The following is a 12,946-nucleotide window of genomic DNA, read 5'->3' as shown; positions in this document are numbered from 1 at the left end:
TCTCTCTCTCTCTGTCTCTCTCTCTCTCTCTCTCTCTCTCTCTCTCTCTCTCTCTGTCTCTCTCTCTCTCTCTCTCTCTCTCCGTCTCTCATTTCGGATTCATTTACAGTAGCTGAGTTTAAGCCTAACCCTACCATAAGCCACTATAATATTTTATTGTTGCGCATTTGAAACTTTTGGCTTCCGTAGAAAAGTGAAAATCCTGGAGCGTCTTTACGCTGAAGGGAAAAGTGCGGAAGCTCTTTCCACACAGGATTTAATGCAATCTTCACCAACATGTCGGTTCAGATGGGATTAATATATATATATATATATATATATTACCTGGAGTTATTTCTCTTAGATATTTTATCAAAGGTAAAGTAAAATATGCAGTATGCATGGATTCTGACTAAGAACCCAATTACATCCACACGTCCAGCAGGAAAACTAATCCCGGCTGAATTAGGCTGAACAGACTTTACCCCACGCCCTGTAGTTTTCCTCTGTTTTTTTTTCCGTGTCGTTTGCAGGTGCATCATGATACACACATGACTTCATGTCCAAAGGAATCAGTGTCATTTTTATTTTTTCATTTTGCACAATCCCTTAATTATCTCATTGTGTATTGTGTAAAATGGTTAGGCATAACAACATTATTTCTGACCTTTCTTCTTTTCATGCACTTTTTTTTAAAATAGCTGTTTTTGTCGGCTAAGTAGCATTAAGATTACATAACAGCGACAGAGCACTCTTTCCAGTACAGCTACAGGCTCAGACACCCAAAGTGCAGAGTTTATTCAATAGAGGCACAAAAAAACAGATTCAACAAGCTGAAGGCCAAAAACAAGAACAAAGAGAGCTACGTATATTATATAATGGATTACGTATCATAAAGAGAGAGCGCCGGATAAAATCCATGGAGGTGACATTCAAAGAGAAAAACAAGGCTTAGACACTAAATAGCTTTCACCGATTGATATGTGTTTGTCACAGCGAGCCAAGTAGGTTTGTTTTTCCTTAAAGAACAAATGATTTATTTCCTTCTTTTCTGTGAATGAACTCATTTTTTCCCCTGGAAAATGAGCTGTAAAAATGAAATATCGTCTCGTTTGATTGTTACACCAGACAAAAGTCTAGAAATCCAACGTTCATGAATCCAACACCGCGTTATGGCGTGAACGAGTCGACCTGGACGTCGGTCATCTCTTCTACAATCAAGCGGTGATCTCAGCAGCTGTAAAACGCTCACATCATCCATCCTCCTTTAATTACTGTCTCACTCGTACACCTGAGATCCTTCTTGCATTTTACAATCTGAAATGATGAAGAACGAGCAGAAGTCGATAGTTTGCGTGTACGCCGATCAGCCATAACATTAAAACCACCTGCGTAATATTGTGTAGGTCTTCCTCTCCTTGTGCCACCGAAACAGCTCTGATCCGGAGAACCATGGACAACACGAGACCTCTGAAGGTGTGCGGTAGTATCTGGCACCAAGACTTTAGCAGCAGATCTTTTAAGTCCTGTAAGTTGCGAGGTGGGGCCTCGGTGGATCGGACACGTGTGGATCACAAAGTCGACATCTTGAACTCCTCGTCATGTTCCTCAAACAGTTCCTGAACCATTTTTGCAGTGTGCCAGGGCACATTATCGTGCTGAAAGAGGCCACCAGATGCTCTGACCCAGTCGTCTAGCCATCACAGTTTGGACCTTGTGAAAGTCCTTACGCTTGACCATTTCTCCTGCTTCCAACACGTCAACTTCGAGAACTGATTGTTCAGTTGCTGCATGATTCAGTATATCCCACCTCTCGACAGGTGCCGCTGTAACGAGATGTCAGTGGTTTTAATGTTAAGGCTGACGGTTTCTATAAGAACGCAATGAACAGTCCTCAAAATATTCAAATTTCTCAGTCCTCCACCAGTCCTCCACCAGTCCTCCATACGATGGGAGTGATAATTAACTGATGAGTTGAATCAGGTGTGTTAAATGAGGTGGAATGATAAAGTGCTTCAATAAAATTCCACATTTTTGTTCTTTTGCAGTTTGATGAAATCGTTGTGTGAACTTTTTCTTTTTTTTTTTCTTCCCCATCGTGCTCCTGCTCATTATAGGATAACTAGGATGATGAGTTGAGAAAATGCCAGGTCTCCTTCAATTGAGACGTTTTTTTACTGAAGAAAGATCAGGGGCAATTTTCTCCAAGTAGATGCGATCGGAACAGGCTGAGGAAATTACCGACTTATCATCTCGTCGCTTTCCGTTCAAATTGAATTTTATTTCATGGTAAATGAAACAGCATCTAAATAACAAAAAAAAAACCCAATCTATCTGCTTCTCTGTCTGAATTTTTTTTAGGAGATCAGCGACACTGAGATCATGGAACTGGCCCACAGCGCTTTGGGAAGGATGACGGTCATCCGGCAGATTTTCCCGCTGTGGAGAGACAGTAGTGTGAACTGTATGAGAAACAGCCATCGCATCTCCTCTCTGCTCTGTGACCCTCAGGAGGGATACCTGCAGTCGCTAGAGGTCAGTTCCTGTTGGTGTTCCAGATTATTTTCCTATAACACATTCATAAACATTTTAATGAGAAGACGGGTGAGTTTTGTTTTGCTTCGTTTTGTTTTTATCAGTGAAGAGCTGCAGCGTCAGCAGTGTTAAAAGCTCCACCAGTGCTGCACCAACACCAGCTGACCTTGAACATTAACTCCTTCCGGCATTAATTATACTTAATCCGTATCATCACATCATACACATTCTCACTGAGCCTCACCATGAACAGCAATTTACCGTACTGCTTCCAGGTTCTTGTGTTCTTCTGAGAGTCGTGTGCTGACGTCGCGTTACACTTTTTGAAGCGTCCCGTTGCTCTGGGTTTCAGAGGAATCAAACACTCCAGTACATGCAGTTATAGGAAAATAATCAACTCTGCTTCCAGTCTGGCTCCATGACATCACACCCACATATTCTGTTCCTTACAAGAGGCTTTCTGAAGCGAATCCTACAACACTACCCGTGCCTGGGTGTTTCTACTTCAGTACTGTGACGGTCTTTATGAGTCTAAGCAGAAATGAGTTCCTGTCACCGGCGATGATGCAGTGGCTTAATGATAGCGTGCGGCTGTGAGACACCTCTCTGTCCTGATCAGCCGTGCCTGTCTGAGGTCTGCATGTCAGAGAGCATCTGAGCCTCTTCCTGGATTTTATAGCACTTGATGTACTTTGGCACCTGACACACATCTGAGCTTCTGAGCTGTAACGTGTCGTTCCAGGCTTTAGAGGACTGTGTCACTCATATAATGTTGATGTGACATCAGACACAGCAGTCAGTTCTGAGGTATCACGGCTTCAGGAGATCATGCGAACACTAATGGTGACCGTGGCATGGATGTTGGTGTCAAAAATTCCCCTTACAATTATAAGTCAATGGTTACACACATTTTAATCCCTTTACATGGAGTCATACAAGTCCCTGGGACTAAATAAGGAAGAAAATTGGGTGGGGATATATATATATATATGAATCATCTTTGTCTTTTTCTCTCAGGTGTCCAACTTGTACCTGTATGACAGCGTATTGATGCTGGCCAACGCCTTCTACAGGAAGTTAGAGGACAGGAAGTGGCACAGCATGGCCAGCCTGAATTGCATACGGAAGTCAACCAAGCCCTGGAATGGAGGCTGGTCCATGCTGGAGACCATCCAGAAGGTACAACAGTCTCCTCTCTGAGAAGTTGTTATCTGTTAGCAGGAAGCCCTCCATCTCTGCTTCTTTGACCTTGCTAGCTAAAATACTCCAGGCCAGGTGTGAGAGCCTCAAAGAATAAAAGACTGAAGCATTTCTGAGTGGCGCTTTAAGTCCGAGTGCTAGACGTGTGGCTGTTTGAGTTCAGCCCAGGACCCCACATCTTCATCTATCTTTTCTTGTCCATCTTTCTGTTCTTTTAGGGATTGATAACTCTCTAAAAACCTCCTCAGTCTATTTTAGTCTCTAACCTACAGTCCAAACACTGATTATCTCTTCCTGATATGCTATAAGGACATTAGATATTCATTAGCGTGAGAAGTGGTGCAGTGTCATTCTAAACTGGCGGATGTTCCTCTCTCGGCAGGGTCGCATCACCGGCCTCACCGGAGTTATGGACTTCATGGACAACGGATCCAACTCACATGTTCAGTTTGAGATTTTAGGCACCAGCTTCAGTGAGACCTTCGGAAAAGACGTAAAACGGGTATGTTTAAGAAAAAAGAAAGGATGAATGAAAGAAAAGCATGTTAGGCATTAAAGCTCAAGGTCTCTATTTACTGAACTGTTTCATTCTTCGTGACGTGATAAAGCTTCGGAGAAGGTGCCTCATTAAAATTTTAATCCCTGATTTAATGTGACAGCAAATTCAGCATACAGTTGAACTTAGCTCAGGGGGGATAAAAAAAAACACAGCCCAAGAGCACGGTTAAAGGCCCACGGTATGCTAACTGAGCTCTAGAGTTTTTCTAATGTGCTAGTATCACTGTGGTGTTTTTTGTTTGTTTGTTTGTTTGTTTTTAGTAACCCCATTCTGAAAATTGATAAATCCTTGCCTGGGGCATTTTTAACCAACATATTTAGAATAAAAAAGCGTGTTTGACATCTTTTGACATTTCCGGTTTCCGCTTGGGAAAGTCTGGAATGAACCGTGAGTTACGCCGATCAGCCATAACGTTAAAAGCACTGACAGGTGCAGTGAATAACGTTAAGTATCTCGTTACAATGGCACCTGTCAAGGGGTGGGATTTATTAGGCAGCAAGTGAATAGTTGACGTGTTGGAAGCAGGAAAAATGGGCAAGCGTAAGGATCTGAGCGACTTTGACAAGGGCCAAGTTGTGATGTCTAGACGTCTGGGTCAGAGCTTCTCCAAAACAGCAGGTGTTGTGGGGTGTTCCCGGTATGCAGGGGTTAGTACCTACCAAAAGTGCTCCAAGGAAGGACAACCAGTGAACCGGTGACAGGGTCATGGGCTCCCAAAGCTCACTGATGCGCGTGAGGAGAGAAGGCTAATCCGTCTGGTCCGATCTCACAGAAGAGCTACTGCAGCACAAACTGCTGAAAAAGTTCATGCTGGTTCTGACAGAAACACACAGAGCATCACAGCTTGCTGCGTATGGATCTGCGTAGCTACCGAGCGGTCAGAGTGTCCATGCTGACCCCCTGTACACCACCGAAATCTCCTACGATAGGCATGTGAGCATCAGAACTGGACCATGGAGCATCTGAAGAAGATGTCCTGGTCTGATCAATCAGGTTTTCTTTTACATCATGCGGAGGCCGGGTGCGTGTGCGTCGCTTACCTGTGGAAGAGATGGCACCAGTATGAACTACAGGAAGAAGGCAAGCCAGCAGAGGCAGTTTCACGATCTGGGCAATGTTCTGGATGTGCTGGACGATCAAGTCTGTGTACAGAAACACTGCAGACGCAAACATTTGTGTAGTAGAAGCCCTTTCATCAGGTTTTAATGTGGTTCTAGATAATAACTGAATCACTTTTGATCCTAACGCGACTGCACGCTTGCCAGCCTGACTCAAAAAAGAGATAAAAATAACAATAGTAGTTCTTCCAAGAGAGTCAGAGTGTGTGTGTGTGTGTGTGTGTGTGTGTGTGGAGAAAGATATAGTGAACAATCTAATGAATTAGAAAGTGAATGAAGGACAATAACCCACATATCAGTAACTATGACAATATTAGCTTCATAACAATGGATTCACGGCATTGCTCATGAGAGAATAAACTGTGGCCCTGATTCACAGAAGATATGTGTGTAAAACCATGTTAGAAAACCTGATAACACTCTTGAGATTTATGCTGTTTGGAGTATTTCGACCTTAAGGTGTCAAATATGGGGCGGAGTCACTGCAGATATATTCATTTCACACACACGGTGAGATTTATTGCAGCTGATTAGCAATTGTGTGGAACGCAAATTAGTTTCAGCCAAAAATCAGGTGTCGAATTTTCTGCAGGTTCAAGCAAAAATGATAGCATTCCCAAGTTCTAAAAAATGAGTAAATTTATCAAGGTTATGCCTTAAAAGGATGGATAACTAAGTAAAATCTCATCTTCGTCGTATTTTCCACACCTCCAATGCAGAGCGCGTTTAAATAGCCTGGAGCCTGTGAACAGATTCTTCGTTCACACGTACGTCACGAACAGAACACACTCTCGGATGGTTTTTTCGTAAAGTTTTCCTATGCACCTCACCTCCAGTTATGTTTTTGTTTCTAGGGATCTTGTTTAGATCTGAACTCGCTGCGGTAATCAGGAACACTTACGGTAGAACACGGAAAAACCTCGTAAATAAATGCATGTTTACGTTTTGTCCAACTCGCTATTTGCCAGACTTTAGTCTCACTGTGAAAACAGCTCACTGTTGCATTTTATTACCGCTGAATAAATTATAGTGCTAGTCATGAAATTCACAGACAAGCTGCACACATTACCCTCGTCTTTATTTCTCATCCAGCCTGCAGTTTCACAAGTCTGAGTTTATCTAATGCCTGGATTAAATTTGCATATAATTACATGTGTGCAAAATGGCTGCCGTGTGTATGCTGTAATGGATTACAGTATACATGTGGTGCAGTACCAGTTTAAACAGTGGGGGCGCTGTAGCATGATGCATCATCACGTTCTCCTACTGGTAGGAAGAGCGAAACATGCTCCCTATTTTCATGAAGTGACTGATTTAATGGCGATCTATATTGGTGATGCAGCTGCTGTTTCTATATCTTTGCAAAATAAAGTTCTCCATCATTGCCGTGTTTAATGTTGACATGCACAATGAAAAGAAGTGGTCTATAAATATATTCCAGTGCTGGCCAGGGATGTTTCTGCCCCTACAGGATTTTTACACATGCTTACATGCTGACATGCCTGCTGCACAACTGGCCGGCAAGATGGCTCCGTGTCACCATTTCCATCTGAACCTCACTGGGTTGTGGTTGCAGGTCACCAGGAACTCACCTACAGACACCACCCCCAGGGCTGGCTCCAGGGACAGATCTCTAATATCCCTAATCCAAGCAGGGTATGCCTTTATATACCATATATAGAAGGTTGCAAGTGCAGCTGGTTGAAATGACGTTCCTCTGCAGGGTTGCTAGGAATACTCTCCGTTGAGGGGTGAGAAGATGAACAATCTGGGAGATCCTCAGAATCGCTTCTTCTCTGAATCAGGAGGTCATTTGGACAATTTGCAAGCCCTGGTTGGCTCCTGACAGAGCTGTATCAGGACCCATTGGAGAGGTTATATCTTACAATTGGTTTTTGAACATAGATCTAGAGATCCCCCAGGAGGAGCTGGAATCTGCTGCTGGGGGTAGAGCTTTGCAGCCTGTTACCACTCTAACTCCACCAGGAAAAGACAAGTCATCAAAGAGTCATTTGGCATGCGACTTGAGTTCAAGTCCCTGGTGCTTCATCCTGGTCAGCATCTATCCTATGAACACTGGGTGTGGAGTGGGAATACTGGGGCAGTTTAGCATAGCCAGTCCATCTACCGGAATGTTTTTGGAGTGTCGGAGGAAACTGGAGAACCCAGAGGAAACCCAGACGGACACGGGGAGAATATGTACAACACCACGCAGAGAGAACCGCGATCGTAGCGTTCCTCAGGATCATATGATATGTATAATACAGATACTCCACTTCACTCATCAAACACCACGCCTCATCGTGTATTTATGTGGCGCATGTGGCAGATTTGCTGCTGAGGAGCTCATCACGGAGTGAGCGGATTGGACGCAGGCTTCTCTCAGAATCGTTCATGCTCTGCCAAACAAAATTAGGAGTGACTTTTATTTAGTTTCCCGTCAGTGAGGTGAAGGTGAGATCAACAAGAAGCGCATGCCATAAATCTCAATCACTGCCTTCATAATCCTGGATAGATATTTATTTTCTCATATTTTCTTGGTTGCTTTTGTTTTTGTTTTCACCGATCTTTTGCTTCCCATCTATCATTTAAAAATAAAGAGCAATGCAAATTACAGGAGAGAGGACCGAAACAGTCCGCTGGTAATGAAGATTTAATCACCCTGCATCCCGACTTGAATTATGAACCCAGCATATCGCATTATGGCCATTAGGTTCCTGAGACCATGGCCATTTAGCTTGCAGGCACACATACACACACACACACACTCCCAAAGGGCACTGGTCTCCCCTCACACACTCGGCACATTTATTAGCTGTAATGAAAGGCAAAGACAGCTAATGGCACGTCAAGTGCACTCACTGCCGTTGTTGTTCTTTATTAGAGCCCCAGCCTCACTCACCGAAACCAGCACGTCCCAACAAGACATTAATCCAGCCGACTCCATCTCCACTCGCTATAGAGACAAACGAGGGGCGCTCCTGTTTATTTGACATATGTCATGAATTTAAAGCACACACACATTCACTACATCTCCAAGCTGAATTTGATATGCTTCAGAAGCTAACGGAAAGCAGGAAGCTCGCGGCCAGCCACAAAGAGATATCGTCAGTCGTTCAGGCCGTCACTCTCCATGTCTTGTCCTCTCTCGTCTTATCTTAATCTCCAATCTCTCTCTTCTTTCTGCTCCTGCGCTTTTCCCCACAGTTGGAGCAGCTCATAGATTAAGAGTAATGGAGATTGAGGTGTTATTTTCTTGTTCCTGCTCTCTTTCATTCTCGCCAGACGGATTTTTTTTTTCATCTATGCATTTACCGCACCTGGTAGCTTCGATTTCTCTGAGACAATATTGCTCGGCAAAAGAGAGCCACAGTTTTTGAAATCCCATTTAAGGAAATACAAGTGGGTCTTCTAGAAAATCAAATAAGCAGGGATCTAACAAGGTGGGAATTGCATCCTCTTTTTTTCCTCCACACAGGGAGCACGCAATCAGACTTTCTGCTGTAAAAAAAAAAAAAAAACTCATCGAGGAACTTAAGATGGCCGACTTTGGCTAAACTTCTACTAGACACTACAACATTTACAAATAGATTTGTTTTGCTGATGTTTATGGGAAGTAATTGGGAAGTGGTACCAAAGATTGAGCAACTGTCAAGCTCTCTGCATCATCTCTGTCCAAGCATTAACCTTCCTGTACCATTTCCCTCCTGTTAACAGGATATGATGAGCGAGCTCATAGTTTTTCTCATTTCTGAAAAAGATGCATGCTCAGAGTGCTGCAAATCTCATTTCCTAATGTGACAGAACCCATTACGTTTTCCATGGACAACAAATAAGGGATTTTTTGCAGTTTCGTTACACCTCACACTGCTAAGAAGTACAGTAATTATAGTGCACTTTCACACGTTCTATTCTGTTTTTATCCACACATAAGCCTATAAAAGTGAGTTCCACAAACGACCCAACTAGAGTCCCCCAGTGCATCTCGGCCATTTCCACCACTGACTATAGTAATATAGCTACATATACATAGTATAGTTTTATAGTACAGTTTTATAATAGCAATATTAAGTAATAAGTAATATGGTATAGTAAGATAAGTAATGTAGTTATAGTTCCTGTATATTCAATTTCAATTCAATTCAGTTTTATTTGTATAGCGCTTTTTACAATAGACATTGTCTCAAAGCTGCGTTACAGAAATATCAACACGGTGTACAGATATTAAAGGAGTGAATTTATCCCAACTGAGCAAGCCACTGAGTGGCGACGGTGGCAAGGAAAAACTCCCTAAGATGTTTTAAGAGGAAGAAACCTTGAGAGGAACCCGACTCAGAAGGAACCCGTCCTCATCTGGGTACAACATTTTCTAATCTATCAAGGAGAATAGTGTGATCTATAGTATCAAAAGCTGCACTAAGGTCGAGTAACACAAGCAGTGAGACACAACCCTGATCAGAGGTCAGTAGAAGGTCATTTACTACTTTAACCAGCGCTGTCTCTGTGCTATGATGAGGTCTAAATCCTGACTGATACATTTCATGAATGTTGTTCCTGTGTAAGTACGAGCAGAGCTGCTGTGTACGACCGTCTCTAATATCTTGGAGATGAAGGGGAGATTTGATAACGGTCTATAGCTGGACAGTTGAGAGGGGTCAAGGTCAGGTTTTTTAATCAAGGGTTTAATAACTGCTAATTTAAGTGATTTAGGTGCATCGCCAGTGCTAAGGGAAGAGCTGATTATATTTAAAAGTAGTAATGTATATAGTATAGTGATATATCTGTAAGTAACATGGTAAAGTAATATAATTATAGTAAAATCTCTTTAAGAAATACTTATAGTTATTATAGTTAATGAGAAATGAGACACCAGGGATGTTTGTGTATTTACAAAGCTGTCGGTCAGCCTCAATGAGGCAAGGTAAGATACATGATAAGCAATAAATGACATGTTTCTTTGTCCTTTGAGCTTACGAGTCCTCCTCTTTAGTTCCTCTAAGTCTCCGTTCTGATACACCATCCGTCATGTCCTGGATTTCATTTGTCACTGTAGTGAAAAGTTTGACACAGAGTGGGAAAATCTGACAGTTGTTGATGAATCGGTCGGCCAGCTCTCTCAGCCTTGGGCTCTTCAAGATCATCACTCCATGTTGACGAGTGTTTGTGACGGACGGGGCAGCGGCGTGACATTTAACCCCATCACTTTCACTAGCTGACCTTGGTTCCGAGTTGGCTAGGAAGGAGGAAAATCTCTGAGATGGAGCACTGTGCTTCAGGACAGGATCATCAGGTCATTCATTCCGGATGTTTTTTACTTCACATTTATTCCAGGCTGTAGCACTCATACATTTCTATTCAGCATTTTGAAGAATAAGGAAGGAACATTATAAAGAACCATACTGATAGGAGAGAAATACTGAAGCATGATTAAACTATTTTGTGGACCAGCAACAAGGTGAATGGGTAAAACCCTGCCAGTGTGTAGGCCTTGGCCCATAACAAAAGGTTGAGGTTGGAAAAGGATCATACAATAGCCTACAGCACTAAGCTCTGAATTTTGATTGGTTGTGTGAGAGTATGTCCCACAGAATGAACACTAACTCTAAATGGATATAAGCTATGGCGCAGTATCACAGCTCCTCTTCATTCAGTATATCTCTATAGCAGCAGTATATATATATATATATATATGTGTGTGTTTATTCTTTTACCTAATTACTGCTAGTTGTTGTTCATGGTGCTAAGCAGACGTAAAGTTCCAGCCGTCTTTGTATCATGTCGATCTCTGCCTCATACTCATCTTTAATAAAGCAAGAAAGCAGCAATAAAAAGAGAGAATATTGCTCCTGGTGCATTTTGGCTTCAGATGAAGTTTTGTCTCCATTTTGGGAGAACTCTAATAGGCCGATCCGTCCTGTTCCTGTCCCCTGCAACTGGGAGCTTTTGTCTTGATGTACTGTACTCTATAAATGTCGTATCTGCACTTTGTGTTTGTTCTGGCAGTGACTCAGCACCAAAATGAGGGCTTTTTATGAGTGTTTTTTTTGCTATCGCAAGTTTTCCACAAGCACCTTGAGTGAAGACCAGCCCTGCTGCTGGAGGAAGCTCATGTGTGTAATCAAGAAACCCCTGGTGGTGCTGGAATCACTGGAGAGTTATCTAAATATTATGTACTAGAAAAATGGTATTTCGAAGCCCTAGGCTGGCAAGCCCTAGTGCGTCTCCAGCATTTTATTAGCGCAGAAGCACGGCACAGAAGCTTATTACAGAGAAGCAGAGGAGTGAACACCAACGTTTTTCCATTTAACATTCTCATCACGGTCAGGTGCTCAACAGAGTTAACAAGACAGCTCACACGCACAAAAAAGAACGCATAAGTCATACATCTGCTGCGTTTTGGTAATTTCATTATCCTGAGGCTTAATCCTGATTCTGACCTGTGTGTAGATGAACTCGTGCAGAGATTAATCTAAAACCACATCGCATCATTTAATGGAATACGGTTTACGGTTTAGCGTGGATGGTTGTGGAGAAGGGGATCTTTTGGTAACACTTTAGAATACGGATCCGTCATTAACGATTAACGACGCAGGAAGAAATGAATAACACGATATTAATGTTCTAGTAAATACTATTAACTAACTAGAGACTTGGATTGCGGTACTTCAGTATTAGCTAATCAATAACTAGTGTTTCTTTCATGCCTACCAGAGAACTACTCAGAAACTACATACAGTTTCATAATTAATGCGAAACCGCTACTGTTAACAAAATAAGATTATTTACGTAATAATTCGCTAATCAGAGTTATTAATTAGTTAATAGTATTTACTAGAACATTAATATCGCGTTATTCATTTCTTCCTGCGTCGTTAATCGTTAATGACGGATCCGTATTCTAAAGTGTTAAGATTTTGTCTTTTTTGAAAAGAAAATGTGGATTTCTTTATTGGGTTCGCTGTGTTATTGGATTAGAACTGGCACACGATCGATATCACTAATGATTGAACACGTTATTAATAAATGCTTTTTTAGATCCATGGTCTGGAGTGTTTCTGTCTGGCACATTTGAGTGTTTTCCTCCTGCACTAATAATCATAAACGAATCAGAAGATGATCAGGTTTGCTCCAGGACTAATGGTGTATATTTCTAATTAAGTAAACACACATTTATTCAATATTAGAATATTAATGTGCAGTGTTACCTGGTTCTTGGTTGGCCACGAGCAAACAGCAAGCGTGTCTGAGACAGATGACCATGAGAGACCATGAGAGGCAAACCTTGTGTGTGTGTGTGTGTGTGTGTGTGTGTGTGTGTGTGTGTGTGTAATAGTACATTAAAGCTTTTATCCGCTAGTGATTCGGTTCAGTCTGTTATGTTTTTTTTATTTATCTTCTTTGGCACAGAGTCACTGCTAGCTTTTTTGTGCCACTAGAGAAACATTTCCAGACAAAGACATTAATCAAGACGACTCTGTGATGACTTTTGTTGATCGATGGATGCTGTGACGTACCGCTCAGGGGAAAATTTTTGCACCAACAGGGTGTGTGTGTG

At 42.2% G+C, this 12,946-nt stretch overlaps 1 protein-coding gene across 2 annotated transcripts in view; it reads left to right on the top strand.

Annotated features, from left to right (window-relative positions):
• Positions 1-12,946, top strand: part of grid1b (glutamate receptor, ionotropic, delta 1b) — a 212,382-nt gene that overhangs the window by 175,517 nt on the left and 23,919 nt on the right. For both annotated transcript variants that reach the window (XM_017484484.3, XM_017484483.3), the window contains exons 6-8: positions 2,341-2,514; positions 3,532-3,693; positions 4,097-4,216. In XM_017484484.3, the coding sequence (XP_017339973.1) occupies positions 2,341-2,514; positions 3,532-3,693; positions 4,097-4,216 (456 nt within the window). The remainder of the gene's footprint in view (positions 1-2,340; positions 2,515-3,531; positions 3,694-4,096; positions 4,217-12,946) is intronic.

This window comes from Ictalurus punctatus, chromosome 13 (assembly GCF_001660625.3).
Source record: "Ictalurus punctatus breed USDA103 chromosome 13, Coco_2.0, whole genome shotgun sequence".
In the NCBI taxonomy this organism is placed as follows: domain Eukaryota; kingdom Metazoa; phylum Chordata; class Actinopteri; order Siluriformes; family Ictaluridae; genus Ictalurus; species Ictalurus punctatus.
This window is presented reverse-complemented; position numbering and strand designations above follow the sequence as displayed.